Source organism: Neomonachus schauinslandi, chromosome 5 (assembly GCF_002201575.2).
Source record: "Neomonachus schauinslandi chromosome 5, ASM220157v2, whole genome shotgun sequence".
NCBI lineage: Eukaryota > Metazoa > Chordata > Mammalia > Carnivora > Phocidae > Neomonachus > Neomonachus schauinslandi.
The window spans coordinates 4,971,815-4,988,955 of NC_058407.1; the positions used below are offsets into that span (position 1 = coordinate 4,971,815).

A 17,141-nucleotide genomic window follows, 5' to 3' on the forward strand; every position below is an offset into this window, starting at 1 on the left:
TTCAGTGTGGCGTTTCCCACCCTAGCGGAGCGTCCCAGCCGCCGGCAGGGGCCGCGGAGGCGCGGGGGGCGAGGCGGGGCCCATGGAGGGTCTGTCTCCTGTGCAGCCTTCAGCGAAGGGGCCGCCCCGCTCACCTGCCTCAGGGACGCCAGTGCTGAGCTCCCCGCGGGCCTCCGGGGTGCTGAAGACCTTCTCGTAGTACTCGATCAGCAGTTCGGTGAACAAGTTCAGAGGCACGAGGGCGCTCAGGGAGGACGCCCCCTGGGATGGCCAGATTAAATTCAGCCCAAAGACGCACGCCAGGTTGGAGCTGTTCATTTTGTTAAAAACGCTCTCCCGGGACACCTAGAGGACACACATGAGACCGCGAGTGACTGTGGGTTCTGTGCTACGGCCTTGTACGGCCAGCTCCCTGCTCTGGGCCTCAGTTTCCCCATCTGTAGAAGGAAGGACTCAGTCTTGATGCTCCAAGGGACCCTCTGGCTCTGACCGTCTGTAAGCTCCTTCTGGGATCTCCTCAGGGCCCCAGTCTTCTCTTCCATTCCAGAGGACTGGGGAGGTCCCCTTGTGTGGGGGGGGGGCCTCCTGCACTGTGGGTGCAAGCAGGGTTGTTTGGTGTCACCCAGCCAGACCACGTCTCTGATATCCACACTTTGGCCAGTGAATAGAGCATAGTCAAGACTGACTAGCACACGGGGGTCACTGGAGGACTGGGGACGGTGGGGAAGGGAAGAGCTTGCCTTACAGCACTTACAACCCCAAAAAGCAGGATACATCACCCATCTTACAGATGAAGAAACTAAGGCCCAGAAGATGCAGGGGACTTGCCCGAAGTCATGTGGCCAGTAGGTGGCAGGGGGGCCATAAGAGGGCATGGCCTGACCTCTTCCTTGCCTCCAGGGTCTTGGGGACCTCTATGAATCAGAAGTAGGCAATGCAGAGCCTCGGGGGTCATGGGAGAGCACAGAACTACTGGGGGGGTTGCACTGCCTGGTGACCCCCTATGGATCTGGTGAGGAAGCCCTGCGTCTGTGAGACAGGCAGCCCCCACGCCCCTGCAGGTGCGCACCAGGGGCCAATGCCGTGCAGCGCCAAGCCCCATGGGATGATTAATGTCAATGTCATGGTGGAGGACAGAGAAATAAATCCATCTCTAGCTAATGAAAAAGAAGTAGGAAAAAAAAGATTAGGATGACTTAGTTTCTGGCTTCTGAGAAATAAGATCAAGTGACAGAGAGGGAGACGAAATAGTTCATTTTTTTAAAGCAATCTCTACGCCCAACATGGGGCTCGAACTCATGACCCCAAGATCGAGTCGCCTGCTCTACTGACTGCACCAGCCAGGCGCCCCCGAAACAGTTTATTTTTAAAACCAAGAGGTGGTGTTTGACAGACTCCAACATGTAACATTAGCTCTGCCCGGAGGTCCCCTCCCCTCCATTGGTGATCACGTCCCCAGGCCACCTGCCATGGAGCAGGGCTCCTGCATAAGCCCCGAAGACCCTGGGCAGGACCCTGCCGTGGTGTCGTCACACTGTGGGTGGAAATGCACCCCCCGGCTGGGAGCCCCATGGCCAAGTCCTGCCCCGTCCGTGCCTGCACCCCACACTGCCTACAAAGGGCCTGGACGGATGAGTGTTCCAGGAAGGGTCAGACGGCAGAGGGTCGTGGGTCTCGACGCAAAGGGAGGGGCCCGTTTGGACCTGTTGAGGTTTTCCCTGTTGACCTCGAAGACCACTGCTCCCTGCCCCAGGAGTGGGGAGCTCAGCCCGGACCCAGAGCCGGGACAGGTGTTTCTCGCACCGTTCATTTTCTCACTCTGTGGGGGGTAGAACGGCAGCCCCACAACACAGATATCCACCAGGAACCTGTGGATGTGACTGATTTGGACAAAGGGTCCTTGCAGATGTAATCAAGGATCTCAAAGTGAGATCATTCTGGATTACCCAGGTGGGCCCTAAATGCAACGACAAGCATTCTTGTAAGAGGAAGCGGAAGGAGGTTTGTACAGAGAGGGCACAAGGCCGTGTGGAGACAGGCAGGAGTGAGGTGGCCACAAGCCAAGGGACGTGTGAGCCACCAGGAGCTGGGAGGGGCAGGAAGGACCCTCCCCTAGAGCCCCTGTGGGAGCACGGCCCTGCCCACACCCGGATTCTGGCCTCCTGGCCTCCAGGACCGTGACCACACATTTCTATGTCTGTAGCTGCCCAGCCAGTGGTACCGTGTTATGGCAGCCCCAGGACACTCGCGCACCCGGTGACACGTTCCTCTCTCAGGAACGGCCTGCTCAGTCTGCTCACACTGCGCGTCAGGCTCGGTGCCCTGGCTTGGGGACCCAGCCCCTTCCTCCACAGACAGCCCCTGCAGGAGATGACGCGGGAGCAGAGGACCTCAACCAAGAAGGTCCCATCAGTGACTGAGGGCCGCCAGGTATGGGGTCAGCAGGGGCAGGCACAGAAGTGGAGTCCTTGGGCGAGGGAGACCCCAGACCCTGGTCTGTGTGGCCACCATGTGCAGGAGGGGGCCCCCTGGGCCAGGCACAGAGTGTGGGCCTCCCCACCGGGGCCCTGCTTTGCCCACTCACTTCATGAAGGAAGCCCATGAGGTAGCTAAGGACAGCGTAGTTGTGTTCTGGAAGGCTCTGCAGGATCTGGCGGCAGCGGGTCACCCGCAGGCTGCTCTCCACACCTACAACGACACAGGGTTCTTCCTCGGTCTTCCCCGAGGGGACAGCATGGGCGCAGGGGGGACAGCTCTGAGGACAGACTGTCCCGACGTCGGGCCTGGGGACCTCACTCCCTTCCAGGCCATGTGGCCGTTCCCCGCAAAGCCCTCCCTTCCGAGGGCTCCAGTCCCTTCTTTACACTGGTACTGCAACTACGCCCTCCCAGAGAGCGCATGAAGCCCGCTCACTCACTTCATACGTGGGAATGGTCTACACCAGCGGTCAGCAAACTGCAGCCTGTGGGCCACACGGCCCACTTCTGTCAATAAGGCTTGACTGGCACAGAGCCACACCCCTTCATTTATACGTCATCTGTGGCTACTTGTGCAGAACCGCAGAGCTGAGGATGGCAACACGGACTGGCCCACAAAGCCTGAAAGACGACCTGGCCCTTTACAGAAAGTTTGCCCAGCCTGCTCCAGACTGACTTAACCTGTCTGTGATTCCCTGCAGCTCAGGGCCCCCCATGCACCAAGAACCTGGGTGAGGCTGCCCCAGACTCAGACCCCCCACTTTCCTCGTAACTAAGCCCTCCACTGAGCTCCATAAGCTGCAAGTCAAAGCGCACCCACGATTCCCCGGGTGCTCAGCACGCTCCTGCTGCAGACACACGTGTGCACACTCACTCCCCCCGCCTCCAACGCGCTCACCTCCTCCAGCTAAGCCTCGGGCAGGGTTACCATGAACACCGTGTGCATTCCAAACACAGCCACTGCTGAAAGGCACGGATTTCCCTACCATGAATGTTCTTGTTGGCCTTTTAATAAAAGCTCTTTCATGAACTTGAGCTGTCGTGGGTAACGTCAACGGACAGAGAGTTCCCGCGAAATTAATATTCCCAAGAAACCAATGAGCTTGGAGGCCGCCATCTTGGTGCCTGGACCTCAGCTTCCCGGCCTCAATGTCATCTTTCTACGAATTATGGTCCCAGAGCGGGTCCTCGTACAAGGTCTACCTCCAGCTCTCACTGCGGTCCCTTCGAGAAAGAGCACTAAGCGGTGAGCAGGCAGGCGGGAGGCGCCTGCAGACTGTCAGAAAGCACTTAGCAGGTGCCATGAGCGATGCCATGTGTTTTATGCACATTTAATCCTCAAAGCAGCCCCCGTTCTATACAGATGAGGAAAGTGAGCTCAGAGAGGTTAAGTGACGTGCCCAAAGTCACACAGCTAATGCGTGGTGACGCCCAGACTTGGATCCAGATCTGTGCGGCTCTGAGCCAGTCCTCCTAACCTCCTTGCTGCACATCAGACAGATGTCCCCCCCTAGGATATCCTTGTGCCCTGGACACTGCAGGCCACCCAGAAAGCCCATTCCTCCCGAGCGTACCCCAGAAAGCCTTGCTTTTGTGTCACTTCCAGGAGAAACCCATCCCACCCGAGTAGGGTTACCAGATGAAATAGAGGACACCCGGGGAACTTTGAATTTCAGATAAACAGCAACTATTACTTATACTAAAAAAGTATTCATTGTTTACTGGAAATTCAAATTGAGGTGAGCACCCTGTATTTTTTTATTGCTAAATCTGGTGACCCTATATGCCCATCAGCACGCAGCCGGGCCGAGTGAGGCCACAGCCCAGGGAGCGGGATCTTTATTAAAGCCTCTGGCAGCATCTCGGTTCTCGACAATTGGAACTCTGGGACTATCTGATCTTAACATTTGCAGGGCTCAAAACAAAACTGCAAACAGCCCCAAACGTTTACCCAGAGAGTAATACAGTGGACGGAAGGATGCATGACCATGAAAAGAACGAGTAGATATGCACACAAGGAGGGAGGGATGAAAAGATGGGTAACGGAAGAAAACATTTAGGAAGCCAGCTCGAAGCCAGCGTGCGTAAGCAGCGTTCCTGGCCAAGCGGGGAGCGCGCACGGAGCTTCTGCCGGGTCCGCGCCGGCGTGGGACCCCAAGGGTCGGCCGGGACTCCCGTTTCATGACAGAGCCTCTGCTCCGTTGATTTCAGGGTGGTTTTTTTTTTTACACTCTGTGCTTATGTTATTTCCATCATAATTCTTAAAAATTCTCAGCATCTGCCCCAGCCCAGCCCCACCCCCTGGTGCAAAAAGGCCACAGGTCAAGCTCTGCTCCTAAGACTTGTTCCTTTGGGGCCAGATCTCTACCCATAGGTTGTGCTTCAGTCCTCTCAGCTCGGGGTTCCACGGCACAAAACCCTGGCTGGTAGCATCACCTGGGAACTGGCTAGAAATGCAGATTCTCAGCCCACTCCGGGGTGGGGCCCAGTGACCCTGTTTTAACTTCCCTCTCCTAGGGAAGTCTGAGGACGTCAGTCACACCGCCAAGCCTTCCCCTCTGCTCATCCTCCTTGGCCGGCTCGCCTTCTCCTGCTCTCCTTCCGGTAATCGCCGACGCCCACCGCAAGACACGCCGCCACCGCAGGGATTCTGCCACCCTTGGGTCAACGACGCGCCTGTCCCTGCAGCTAGCCCGGCCGTGGTGGCCTGGCCTGGCCATGGACACCGTGGCCCACCGTGCCAGACGGCAACAGGAGGATGCGGGCCAGCCCCTGCCCCCGGACTGGTCCTCGGCTGGCACCCCCAGGGCAGGCACCTACTGGTGATCCCGAGAATCTGCTCGTAGGCCCTGAAGGTCAGCAGTGGTTGGGGCAGCTCTCGCAGGAAGGTCTTCAGGATCACAGCAGGGATGTGGAAGTCGCCATAGTCATCAAAGTTCACGGGCCTCCCTGGATACAGAACATCGTATGTGAGTTCTGATGGGGCTGGGGAGTCCGCTTCACAACGGGCTCTGATGCAGATGGCTTAAAACTCCCGAGGGGAAGAGCTTTCCCGGAGCCACACGTCCAGGGCGTGCCCCTGTCACCTGTGGGACCCGGGGACGCTGCCGCTGCACCCTCCTCTGCTCTCCAGAGCCCTGGGCCATTCTGGGGGTGGGGTGGGGTGGGGCAGGGGAGCTACGCTACCCCGGCATTTGGGACTCTGCGGCCCTGGAGGGCGGTGCAGGCCGGCCAGGTGGGAGGCTCAGCATGAGGGGTCTCTGGGGTACAGACTCACCTTGATTGTACAGCCGCTGAATCTCGCGGATGGTGTGGACACTGGCCGATCTCCGGAACAGGCCCTCAGTGCGGAGTCCTACGGAGAGAGGACCTCAGGCATCTCACAGGTCCCAGCACATCAGGTTTCTGGAACATTCCATGACTCCTCCTGCCCACACATCACCCTCCTGTGGCTGGCAGGGAATGCTCTCCAGCCTGGTTCATTCCCAGTCACCCCCACTGTCCAACATCCCCACCTTTATTCCTCAAACTTCTATACTCCCCAGCCCCACCTGACTCTCTACTTCTGCGGCCCCCAGGAAGGGACCTGGAGTCCAGCCCAACTCTGCTCATCCAGCTGTGTGACCTCAGTGAAAGCACACAGCCTCTCTGAGCTCGGCCGCCCTGTCCACAGAGTAAGGCCACGAGCCCGTGCCTCTGAGGGCTGCAGAAAGGGTCCACGGGATGAGGCACAGCGTCCAGAAGGCTCCATGGGTGCTGACTCATCCAGTGTGGCAGCCACTGGCTGCACAGGGTGATTTAAATTTCCATTTAAGTAGTAAAAATTAAACAAAGTTAAAAATCCAGTTGCCCAATATAGGAGACACCTAGGAAGTACTTGCCAAGTGTTATGGGATAGCACTGGGCTCCCCTCCCAGTCTCTTCTCCATTCTGAAACCGAGTGAGCTGTTCAACGTTATACATCTGATTCTGATCAGTCTGTAAATGGAGCCATTCCCCGTCTTCATAGGTTAGCTTCCCGTGGGGCCTTACCACGGACCTGCACAGTCCGGCCTCTCCAGCCCCACTGCCCCCTCCTCCAGCCTCCAGTCTGCCCCACGCTCCTTACTACTCCCGGCCTTTGCATGCACTGTTCCCTCTGTGTGAGTGGCTGGTCCCTCTCTTTTTATTCTGAGAGACTGCAGTAGGAAAAGTTCTGAGGTGGCTCCCAAATTCCTGAACCCTGTGGTACAGACACTTTCTCCCAGGTATTCATTCAAACACTAGTCTACATGCTGCCGGGAAGGAACTCCGCAGACAGAAGTCAGGTCCAAAGCAGCAGACCTTAAGATGGAGATTATCTTGGGTGGGCCTGACCTAATCAGGCAAGCGTTTTGAAAAGGGACCAGGTTCTTCCTGGCAACAGAGATCTGGAGCATGGAGGCTGGGATTCGACATGTGGGAGGCTGTCTGTTGGTGGAGGGGGGGCCACATGGGAAGGGGAAAGTGTGCCGCCTCTAGGAAGAGAAAGAGGCTGACAGCCGCCAAGGAAATGGGCATCTCTGCATGAACGGAGTGTGGCCAACAACCTCCCTAATGAGTGTGGAAATCCAGAAAGAAATGCAGCCTGGCTAACACCTGGAGTTTCGCTCTGTGAGACCCTGAGCAGACTGGCCCCAGAGCACCCAGATTTCTGACCTACAGAAACTGAAAGAATAAATTCATGCCATTTGAGGCCATTAAGTGGTCATTTGTTATGCAGCCGAGGAAAGTGATCCAGTGACCCTCGGCCCACGTGTCAGAGCTCAGGTCCCCTGATCTCCAGGACAGCTCACCCCCGTGTAAGTCTGTGGTTGTCACAGCGTTAACGGAGGAAAACATCACGGAGTCTCTCAGTTCCGACCGTGAGCCCCCAGAACAGGGGCTGGGTGCTGCGGTCACCATGGCAACCCCAGCAAGTCCATCCGGGCTGGATGCAGGGAGGCGCCCGATGAGTACATGCTTAATCATGTACTCATCCAACAAATATGTACAGAGTTCCTACTCAGGCCTGGGTTTTTGGTTTGATTTTGTAATAAAGGAATTGATACGTTAAACCCAGGGAGACTCCCTTTCACAGTTTCTGACTCACGGTCGTTAAGCACTATCTTCTGTTGGTTCCTGAAACACGGAGCAGAATGGGAAGTGCTGCAAACGACTTCTCGCCAAAGTAGAGACCATTCCAAACGACAGTCGGATCCCCCAGCTAGAGAGGCGCTGCCTCATAGAGCTTTCTATGATTAGAGCATGCAGTTCCAGGAGCACGCCAAGTAACAGAGCACCAGGGACCCCAGCTGTGGTGGCTCCCACATCTCGTCTGATGCACCCCCACTCCCACTCTGCAGCATCGGCACCTGCAGGTGGTTCCCCCCATCCCCCGACGGCCTGTTCCACCCAGAGCACCATCCTCCTGTCAGGGTGAAAGCAGCCTCCATACCTCCGCACTCTCCCTGTGGATCTGAGCTCTGGCCTCAGGAGTCTTGGAGGACCCACAAGACTCACCCCCTCTGATCGCTGAATGCATCCACCCCACTGGGGAAGGCACCTGCAAACCAAGCTATCTATCATGTCAAAGGGGTCCCTTTATGGGGGGCTTTACGTGTATCATGTCATTTAGGCCCAGGTACCGTTACTAACCCCACTGGGCAGATGAGGAATCAGAGGCCCAGAGAAGGTAAGTAACTGCCCAAGGTCACACAACCAGTACACAGTGGAGCCAGGATTTAAACCCAGACAATCCATGTGCTTGAGCCCAGTCCATCCTGGTCAGCCTCCCCGCACAGGTTCCAGCCCCTCCAATTCCCTGGTCTGCAGGGTGCTCAGGCCGTGAGTCAGGCCCCCCGCCAGGGAGGTGCACCCGGAGGCCCTCGCACCCCTGGCTGAAGTCAGCTCTCACTTACCTTTCTCTCTCAGGTAGGTCACTGTGAACTTCAGCACAGGCGGGATGAGCTCACCTTGATTTTTGTCCTTGAGGCTGAGGGGAAAGAAAAGGAAGTAACGGTGTTTACCCGGGCATGACAGGAGACTCTGGTCCCCTCCACGCCGCCATGAAAGCAGAGATGCAGAAGTAGTAAAAAGGACAGTGCAGAGGCTGAGGGCTCCACCAAGAGGATGCACGTGATATAGGGCAGACCTGGGGGCTGGGGGTGGCTTCCCATGGGGCATAGGTTGTGAGGGATGAGGAGGAGCCTGTGGAGGACAAAAGAGGGAGGGCCCAGGCAGCGGGGAATCAGGGGAGGCCCAGAGGCATGAGCAGAGCTGGTCGTGAGGGCAGACCCAGCAGAGACAGACTGGATGCTGACCCATCAAATAACACGCCTGGTAACACCCAGCCTCTTACTGTGCTCACCGGATAGAGATTCGATACACAAGGCAACTTTAAAACATAAGTACAAATATAAAAGAATGGCCCTCCCAGACACACACACACACACACACACACTCCACCCCAGGTGGTAGAGTTCGCATCTGAAGCCAGAGCCACCTACAGTGAGCCGGCCCCACTGGGCTCCTGCGTAAAATGTTTGTTTTTCTCTTTCCTCCTCTGCTGAACGTTCTTGTCCTGACAGGCAGCATACTTGGGATGGAGGGAAAAGGGCTCTGAAGTCAGACGTACCTGGCTGGAGCCCTGCTCTGCTACATTTTAGCTGAGAAGAGTAGGTGTGTTCCTGTTCTTAGGCAGCATGTTCTCTAAATGTCAATTAGGTTAATTTGGCTGATGGTGTTGCTCAAGTTTTCTAGACTGTTGGTTTTCTACTTGTCCTATCAATCATTTAGAAAAGAGTACTGGAGTCTCCTCATGGAACTGTGTGTTTATTTCTTTCTTGGTTCTACTAGCTTCTCCTTCATGTATTTTAAAGCTCAGTTACTAGCCCATAAATTTTTAAAATTATGTCTTCTTTATTATTATGAAATGTCCGTCTTTGTTCCTGGGCTTATTTCTTGTTCTGAAGCCTACTCTGCCTGATATTAATACAGCCACTCCAGCCTTCTTTTGGTTGGTGGCTGTATGGCATATATTTTTCCATCCTTTTACCTTTGTTTTTAAAAGGTTTATTTATTTTTTTCAGTGAGAGAGAGAGAGCATGCATGAAGTGGGGAGGGACAGAGGAAGAGGGAGAGAGAAGCCCAAGCAGACTCCACAGTGAGTGGGAAGTCCGACATGGGGCTCAATCTCACAACCCTGAGATCAGATCTGAGCCGAAACCAGGAGTCAGATGCCCAACCAACTGCACCATCCAGGCGCCCCTCCATCCTTTTACTTGTAACTTGTAGTCTTCTAACCTTTTATCATTTTATTTTATTTTATTTTAAAGATTTTATTTATTTATTTGACAGAGACAGACACAGCGAGAGAGGAACACAAGCAGGGGGAGTGGGAGAGGGAGAGTCCTGGGATCATGACCTGAGCCGAAGGCAGATGCTTAACAACTGAGACACCCAGGAGCCCCTATATTTCATTTTTTTAAAAGATTTTACTTATTTGAGGGAGAAAGAGAGAGAACACGAGTGGGGGGAGGGGCAGAGGGACAAGCAGACTCCCTGCTGAACAAGGAGCCTGATGGGGGGCTCAATCCCAGGACCCTGATTTCATGACCTGAGCCAAAGTCAGATGCTTAACTGACTGAACCACCCACGCAACCCTCATTTTATATTTTAAACATCAGTAAGATCTTCCTTTTTAAAAAAATCCAGGGGCGCTTGGGTGGCTCAGTCATTAAGCGTCTCCTTTGGCTCAGGTCATGATCCCAGGGTCCTGGTATAGAGCTCTACATCAGGCTCCCTGCTCAGCGGGAAGCCTGCTTTTCCCTCTCCCACTCCCCCTGCTTGTGTTCCCTCTCACACTGTATCTCTCTCTGTCAAATAAATAAAATCTTTAAAAAAAAATAAAAATATGAAAAATAAAAAATCCAAACTGAGAATCTCTGCCACTTACATTTAATGTAATTATCAATTTGGCTAGGTTTAAATCTACCATCTTGCTATTTGTTCTTTATTCATTTCCCCTCTCTCCTTGACTTTGTTTTGCTGATTATTTTTTAGGATTCCATTTATCTCCTTATTAATAGATTAGTTGTATGTCTTTATTTGTAGTGGGCCTAGTTTTCCAATATACATATTTAATATAGTACAGTCTATCTTCAAGTAATATTAACACTACTTTACTTACAGTGTAGGAACCTCACCACTGTATACTTCCACTTCTCAACCACATCTTTTGTGTTAATGTCATACATTATACAGTATTCCAACATGGTATTTATTTTCTATTTACTCACATATTTACCATTTCCAAAACTCTTCATTCCTCTGTGAGGATCTTAATTTCCATTTGACATTATTTTTCTTTTGTCTGACACACGTCCCTTAACATTTCTATCATGTAGGTGTGCTGGAGATAAATCCTCTCAACTTTAGTTTATCTGAGAAAGCTTTTACTTTGCATTCATTTTTGAAAGGTTTTTGCTGGGTATGTAATTTTAGTTCAGAAAAAAATTTTTTTTAAAGATGAGAACTTTTAATATTTGAAAAAGATATTGCTCCACTGCCATCTGACTTGCATCTTTCCAAGAGAAATCTGCTGTCACTCTTCTGTGGGTACAGTCTTTTTTTCCTCTACTTTTAAGATTTGCTCTGTCACTGGTTTTAAGCGATTTGATTATGATGTGCCTTGGTGTCATTTTCTTCATGTTCCTTATGCTTGTGGTTCATTGAGCTCTTAGGACCTGTGGGTTTATAGTTTTCATCAAATTTAGAAAAATGTCCTTCAAATATTTGTCATCTTCTTTCTTATACATATCCTACACTATAATATTATTTTTAAAAAGACTTTTGGAATATTTTAATTCACACGTTTTAATTCATTATGTAATAATAATATCACAATCTATTTTACAAATTAAATGTATGACTATATATGAAATATTTAATGGGAGGACAAAACTAAACATAGGTCAGGAGAATGACTTTTTCCAACACCAGGTGCCAAAGGAAGACATGTTGCCTGCAGAGCCCAAGGAGGAGTCAGGGGAGGCTACAGGAACAGCATCGGCTTGTGCCCCTTGTGTTCGTTCCCTGTGTTTGCCACAGGTTGGTCTTTTCTTTTTCTTTGTGTTTCATTTTGGATCATTTGTATGGCTGTGTCTTCAAGTTCACTAATCTTTTTCTACTCTGATGCCTAATCTTCTATTAATCCCATCCAGTGTGTTTTTCATATTAAAAATTGTGTTTTTCATCTCTAGAAGTTTCACTTGGATTCTTTTTAAGATATCTCAGCATGTTCACGTTTTCTTCTACCTTCTTGAACATACGGACCATATCTGTAATAGCGGTTTTAATGCTCTTATCTCCTAATCCCTTCAGCTCTGTCACTTCTGTATGTGATGGTTAATTTTGCATATCAACCTGACTGGGCCAAGGGGTGCCCAGCTATTTGGTTAAACATTATTCTGGAAGTGTCTATGAGGGTACTTTTGGATGGGATTAACATTTGTACTGGTGGGCTGAGTAAAGCAGATTGCCCCTCCCTAAGCAGGTGGCCCTCATCCAATCAGTTGAAGGTCTGGAGAGAACAAAAGGCCAAGTAAGGGAGAATTCAGTCTCTCTGCCTATCTCTGAACTGGGACATCAATTTTCTCCTGCTTTGGGAGTCTCAGACTGGCATTACCCCCATTGGCTCTCCTGGGTCTCCAGATTACCAAGTGCAGATATTGGGACTTCTTGGCCTCCGTAACCACACGAGCCAATCCCTTATAATAAATATCTTATTGGTTCTATTTCTCTAGAGAACCTATACTAATATTCTGGGTCTGTTTCTACTGATCGGTTTTTCTCCTAGTTACAAAACATGCTTCCCTGTTCCCACATTGTACTTTTTCTCTGGGAATTTTATGTTGTTGGTTGCTGGATTTTTTTTGTATTCCTCTGAATGGAGATGAACTTTGTGTGTCTTGCTTTAAGTTATCTGGGAACAGGTAGATCCTTTCAAGGATTGCTTTTAAGTTTGCAAGGGAGGCTCCAGAGCAGGGGTCAGCCTAGGGCTACTGTAACTCCACTACTAGGATGGAAACTTCACCCAGTGCTTTGGGTACTGAAGTCTTTAGCTGGGAGAACACTTGCCATTCTCGGCCCTGTGTGAGCTCTGATAGTTTGGGGGCCTACTACTTTCCAGTGGTGCTTTTAATTTCCTTTCATATATAAACAGTTTAAACACTCAGCCAAAGACTAGAGGGTACCTTCTGTAGATGTCCAGAGTTCTCTTTGCAGCTCCCTCCTCCCTGGAACTGTCCCCCAATGTCACCCACCTAAAGCCCCCCCAGCTCTGAACTCTGTGACCTCACTTCTGCAAGAACACTGACTCTGTCTGGCCTCTCCCTGCTCTGCAGCCTGGAAATGCTCTGCAGGCAGTAGGCTGGGGCAATCCCGGGGCCTGTGGCTCTTCTCTCAGGGATCACAGTCCTGTGCTGCGTGTTGCCCAATGTCTGAAAATGCCTGTCTTCATCGTGTGCTTCTCTAGTTTCAGGGAGGACAGTAAATTTGTTCTGTGACTCAATCATGGCAAGAAGCAGACATCACCCATTTATTGTTGAAGGGTTTCTGGAGGCGGAGAGGTGGCCTCATGCCTGGCTACAGTCCGTGGTACCCTCCAACCTTCCCTGGCTCTCATTCTGCTCCATCAACAAGTAAGACCCTTGGGGAAATGGGGACAGGAATGGGGCAAGTATATCTACCCCTCCAATTCTAACACACAAATATGCCTCTTCCCTTGGCTCCCCAAGAACAGCCCAAAGTTCAGCAATCGCCAGCTCTTTTGGAAAAGTCAGTCACCTCACAATTACATTACTCCTTGCTATTTGCTTGCATATACACTGTTTCATTTGATTCCAACAGGGTGGAATGAGACAGCCTAGGCTGTTATTACCCCTGCTTCACAGATAACAAATGAGGTGCCCAGTAAGAGGAGTTTCTGTCCATACCCCACAGCTGGCCACAGAAGGGGCCGGATGCACAGTCAGCTTTCTCTGATTCCTGTTACCAAAATGCAGGTTAAAATGTAGCCACTAGCATATGGTTTCATTATAACGGAACCCAAGGCTGGAAGGAAGCAAATAACCAAATAACCAAAACCTGTGTCGAGGATTGAAGGTATACTAGTTGATCTTCCTGGCCTCACCAGAGCTAAACTCCACGTGAAAATCTGGACTGAAGCAACCTAGGATGTTTCCTTCCTCTTTTGCCACAAGAGTTCTCCCAGGTGCCACTGACTTCCCTGAAGCTTAGCGAGCCCTGAGGTTCCCTGTCCCCCCCCCCCCCCCCCCCCACCCAGTGGCCCTGAGGATGCCGGTCCAGGCCCCTCCTGCCAACACCAGCTCTCCTTCCTCCAGCTAAAGACACATCTGTACTTACACGTCACACACTGACTCAACCCTGGTCCCAGAGCTGCAGTGGGTGTTCGGGTTGGGGACTCTTTCTTCACCATTGGCCACCCCCACCTGGTGGGCGGGCCTGGGGATCCCCTCAGGGAAGGCAGTGAGCACAGGGGAGGGTGTCCTCCAGGAGATGAGGGAGGGTCTGACAGGGAGGTGTCCACTCCCCTCGGAGCCTCTATGTTCCAGGGCAAGAGGGGCCAGCTCTGGCACGTGGTGGTGACCCACAGCGTCAGACTCTAAGGATGCACATGACCTTTCTGGAAGGGGGAGCCAACAGTGTGTGCCCCAAACCTTAAAAACGGCCACATTCTCTGATGCTGGAAATCCACCCCCTCCTAGGAATTCATCCCAAGGAAGTGATTCCAGATGCGTGTGCAAGGCCTGAGTCAGCCTCAGTCTCTTCACACGCAGTGTCCACAACAGGACGTGTGACGTGGTTACAGTAGATACTCAGGGGGATAATGGGAAGAGCAGATTTCCAGGGTATTCTTGACAGAGAACGCTGGCTGGGCACCACGGTGGGGCAAGCGAGTGTTTGCAGCTAAGTCTCCCCCCCCCGCCGCCTTGCCAGGCCTTCCTGCAGGACGGCCACCACCCTGCCTCACTGACGGTGGCTTGGCCACCTGACCTGCTCCGGGCTGGCAGCAGGCGTGATATTTACCACCTCCAAGGAGAAGCTCTGAACGGGACTGTTGTAGCTTGGCTTGGGCATGCTCGCTCCCCTCCTCCAGCAGGACAGCAGCCTGTCCCCGAGAGCCTGCCCTCTCAGCCTGGTGTCAGGAACAGAAGACACGGAGCTGAGCCGAGCCGCCACCTACATGCACGCCTACACAACCTGAGCAAGAATAAACACTTGTCATCAGAACCCGCCTGAGGCTGGGACTGTTATGCGGCACAACCTAGCGAGCGCTGACGAATACACAAGGGAAGAAAGACCGCACACTCCCAGGGAGCTCAGAGTGCAGTACTGTAGAGGAAGTATTTCAGGGACACCTTGAGGAAGACGATGGATTTGGACACATGGAGACGGGACACACGGGGAACACAGGGAACATGCACAAAGGTGAGAAAGCAGAGGCTGTTTTGAGAAACGGCTGGAACTCAGGTGGGGAAACTGAGGCCCTGAGCGTTTAAGCTATTGGACCAAATGAGTGCAGGGCCAGGATTCGAACCCAGACCGGCAGGCTCCAGAATCCAGCCTCTCAGCACAACACCAGAACTGTAACATAAACAAAAGTCACAGATGAACGGGAAGGAAGAGTGTGGTTGGCGATCATCCGCTAACGGCGCGCGCACTTAGCTCCGAGGAGGAGGGTCACCACCGAGATGCACGGGCAGCCGAACAGAAGCCAAAGGCGTGGGCTCCGGCGTCCGACCTCCTGAGACCGAATCCTGGCTCTCCCGCCACAACCAGGAGACCCAGACACACCACTCAACCTGCCTGTGTCCCGAGCCTCTATTTCCTCTTCTGTTAAATGGGGTGACCGTCGTGGCCGCCTGCCAGGGTGGCTGAGTTAGCACCAGCAAAGCCCTTAGGACAGGCCCTGGTACCCCAAAACCATTCAGGAGATGTGACTTAAAGAACAAATGATGTCACATGATCCAAACACTCAAAAACTGTAAAAGGAAGAATTAAACTAAAACTCACCTCACACCCTTGGCCGTGGATGCTTAGCAGGATGCTGCGGTAAATGCACATAAATTCTTGTCGCCTTCAGACTCCTTTCCTGTTAAGACCCTGGCACACTCACCCACGAGCCGGCAGGCTTCCTCTTGTCCTCTCTCGGGGCCAGAAACCGCAGCTGGGACCCCCCCGAGAGGCAGTCCCCCGCTGATCAGGCCCGCACAGCCTTGCGGCCTGGCACGCACTCACGCGGGGCACGCGGCACTGCTGTGCATCTCACCTTGGATGCTGCAGGCACACGGAGACTCACCACAGATGCTCATCTCTCCCACATCTCAGGCCTCCTGCTGGCCCACAGCCTGCCCTCCGCCCAACACACCCTCCTTCCCCACTCCAGGCTCAGGCCAAAGTCCTCCTCCTCTGAGGCCTCCTCTCTGCAGGGCGCGGCTCCCCATCCATCATTCCCTCAGTGCTGTGTGTGGACCCCACGACGCCTACAGCCTTCTACTCTGAGTCACCGTTGTTGACAATCCTTGTCAGAGCACCTCGCCCACGGTACCAAGAATGCTGACAATGGCTGACCGCCAAAGGTCCTGTACTGTGCAGACATGGCCCAAGTGCCCAAAATATATTAACTCACTGAATCTTCGGGACAGTTCTGGAAGTTTCCATAATAAACCCCATTTACAGACAAGGAAACTGAGGCTCAGAGGGTTCATGGAACCTGCCCGTGGCCACATGTGTGGAGAATCATCAGTGGCCACTGTGGACGTCTGTGTCCTAACACCTGGGAGCTGTGAATGTGCTCCCTTCCACGGCACAAGGGACTCTGCAGGTGACAAGTGGGGAGATCATCCCAGACTGTCCGGCAGGCTCGAAAGAAGCTCACAGGAGGCCAGAGGGCCAGACTCAGAGAGGAGACAGACGACAGAAGCAAAGGTCAGAGCAAAGCACTTTGAGGTGGGGGACAGAGCCATGAGCCAAGAAACCAGGAAAGGAAGCTCTTTTGACCAAGAGAATATGGCAGAAGCAACTGTCTCGTTTCCAGGTCCCGGCCTGAAGACTCTGGCAGTTTCCACTTGTCTCAGGAATCCCCTGCCAGAAGCCGTGAGCTGCCCCATAAAAAGGGCGGCCACCTCGAGGATGTCCTGAGGGGCGGCCGTGTCCCAGCTGAGGCCACCCTTCCGGCCATCCCTGCCAAGTGCCAGGACATGAGGCAGCACCTCGGACCCCGGACCCCCTGGAGCCGCCGGGCCACGCTGGACACCACCGAGTGAGCTCTGCCAGCCCCGCACAGAGCAGACCTGCCCGGCTGAGCCCCACCTGAACGCCGGCCCGCAGAAATCACGCCACAGAACAAAATGGTTGCTGTCTGAAGCTGCTAAGTGCTGGGGGGCCTGGGATGCCCAACGGGGAACCGTCGTCAGGAGTGTGCAGCCAGAACTCAGAGCCCCGAGTCTGAGCCCACAGCCCCTGCTCCTGTATCTTACCCATTTAGTTTCCATCGTGATTTCACGAGCCCAAGTTAGAGACCGGACGTGGATGCTGGCAGAGGCCCCTTGCGCGGCTCGAGGTCCTGCAGCCCCGCGGTGG

At 53.1% G+C, this 17,141-nt stretch overlaps 1 protein-coding gene across 1 annotated transcript in view; it reads right to left on the reverse strand.

The window, feature by feature from the left end:
- ARHGAP8 (Rho GTPase activating protein 8) overlaps positions 1 to 17,141 on the reverse strand; it is a 66,638-nt gene that overhangs the window by 1,159 nt on the left and 48,338 nt on the right. Inside the window, exons 9-13 of the mRNA XM_044915771.1 lie at positions 8,396 to 8,469; positions 5,755 to 5,832; positions 5,298 to 5,426; positions 2,585 to 2,688; positions 135 to 345 (exon numbers count right to left, since the gene is read on the reverse strand). Of these exons, the coding sequence (XP_044771706.1) occupies positions 135 to 345; positions 2,585 to 2,688; positions 5,298 to 5,426; positions 5,755 to 5,832; positions 8,396 to 8,469 (596 nt within the window). The remainder of the gene's footprint in view (positions 1 to 134; positions 346 to 2,584; positions 2,689 to 5,297; positions 5,427 to 5,754; positions 5,833 to 8,395; positions 8,470 to 17,141) is intronic.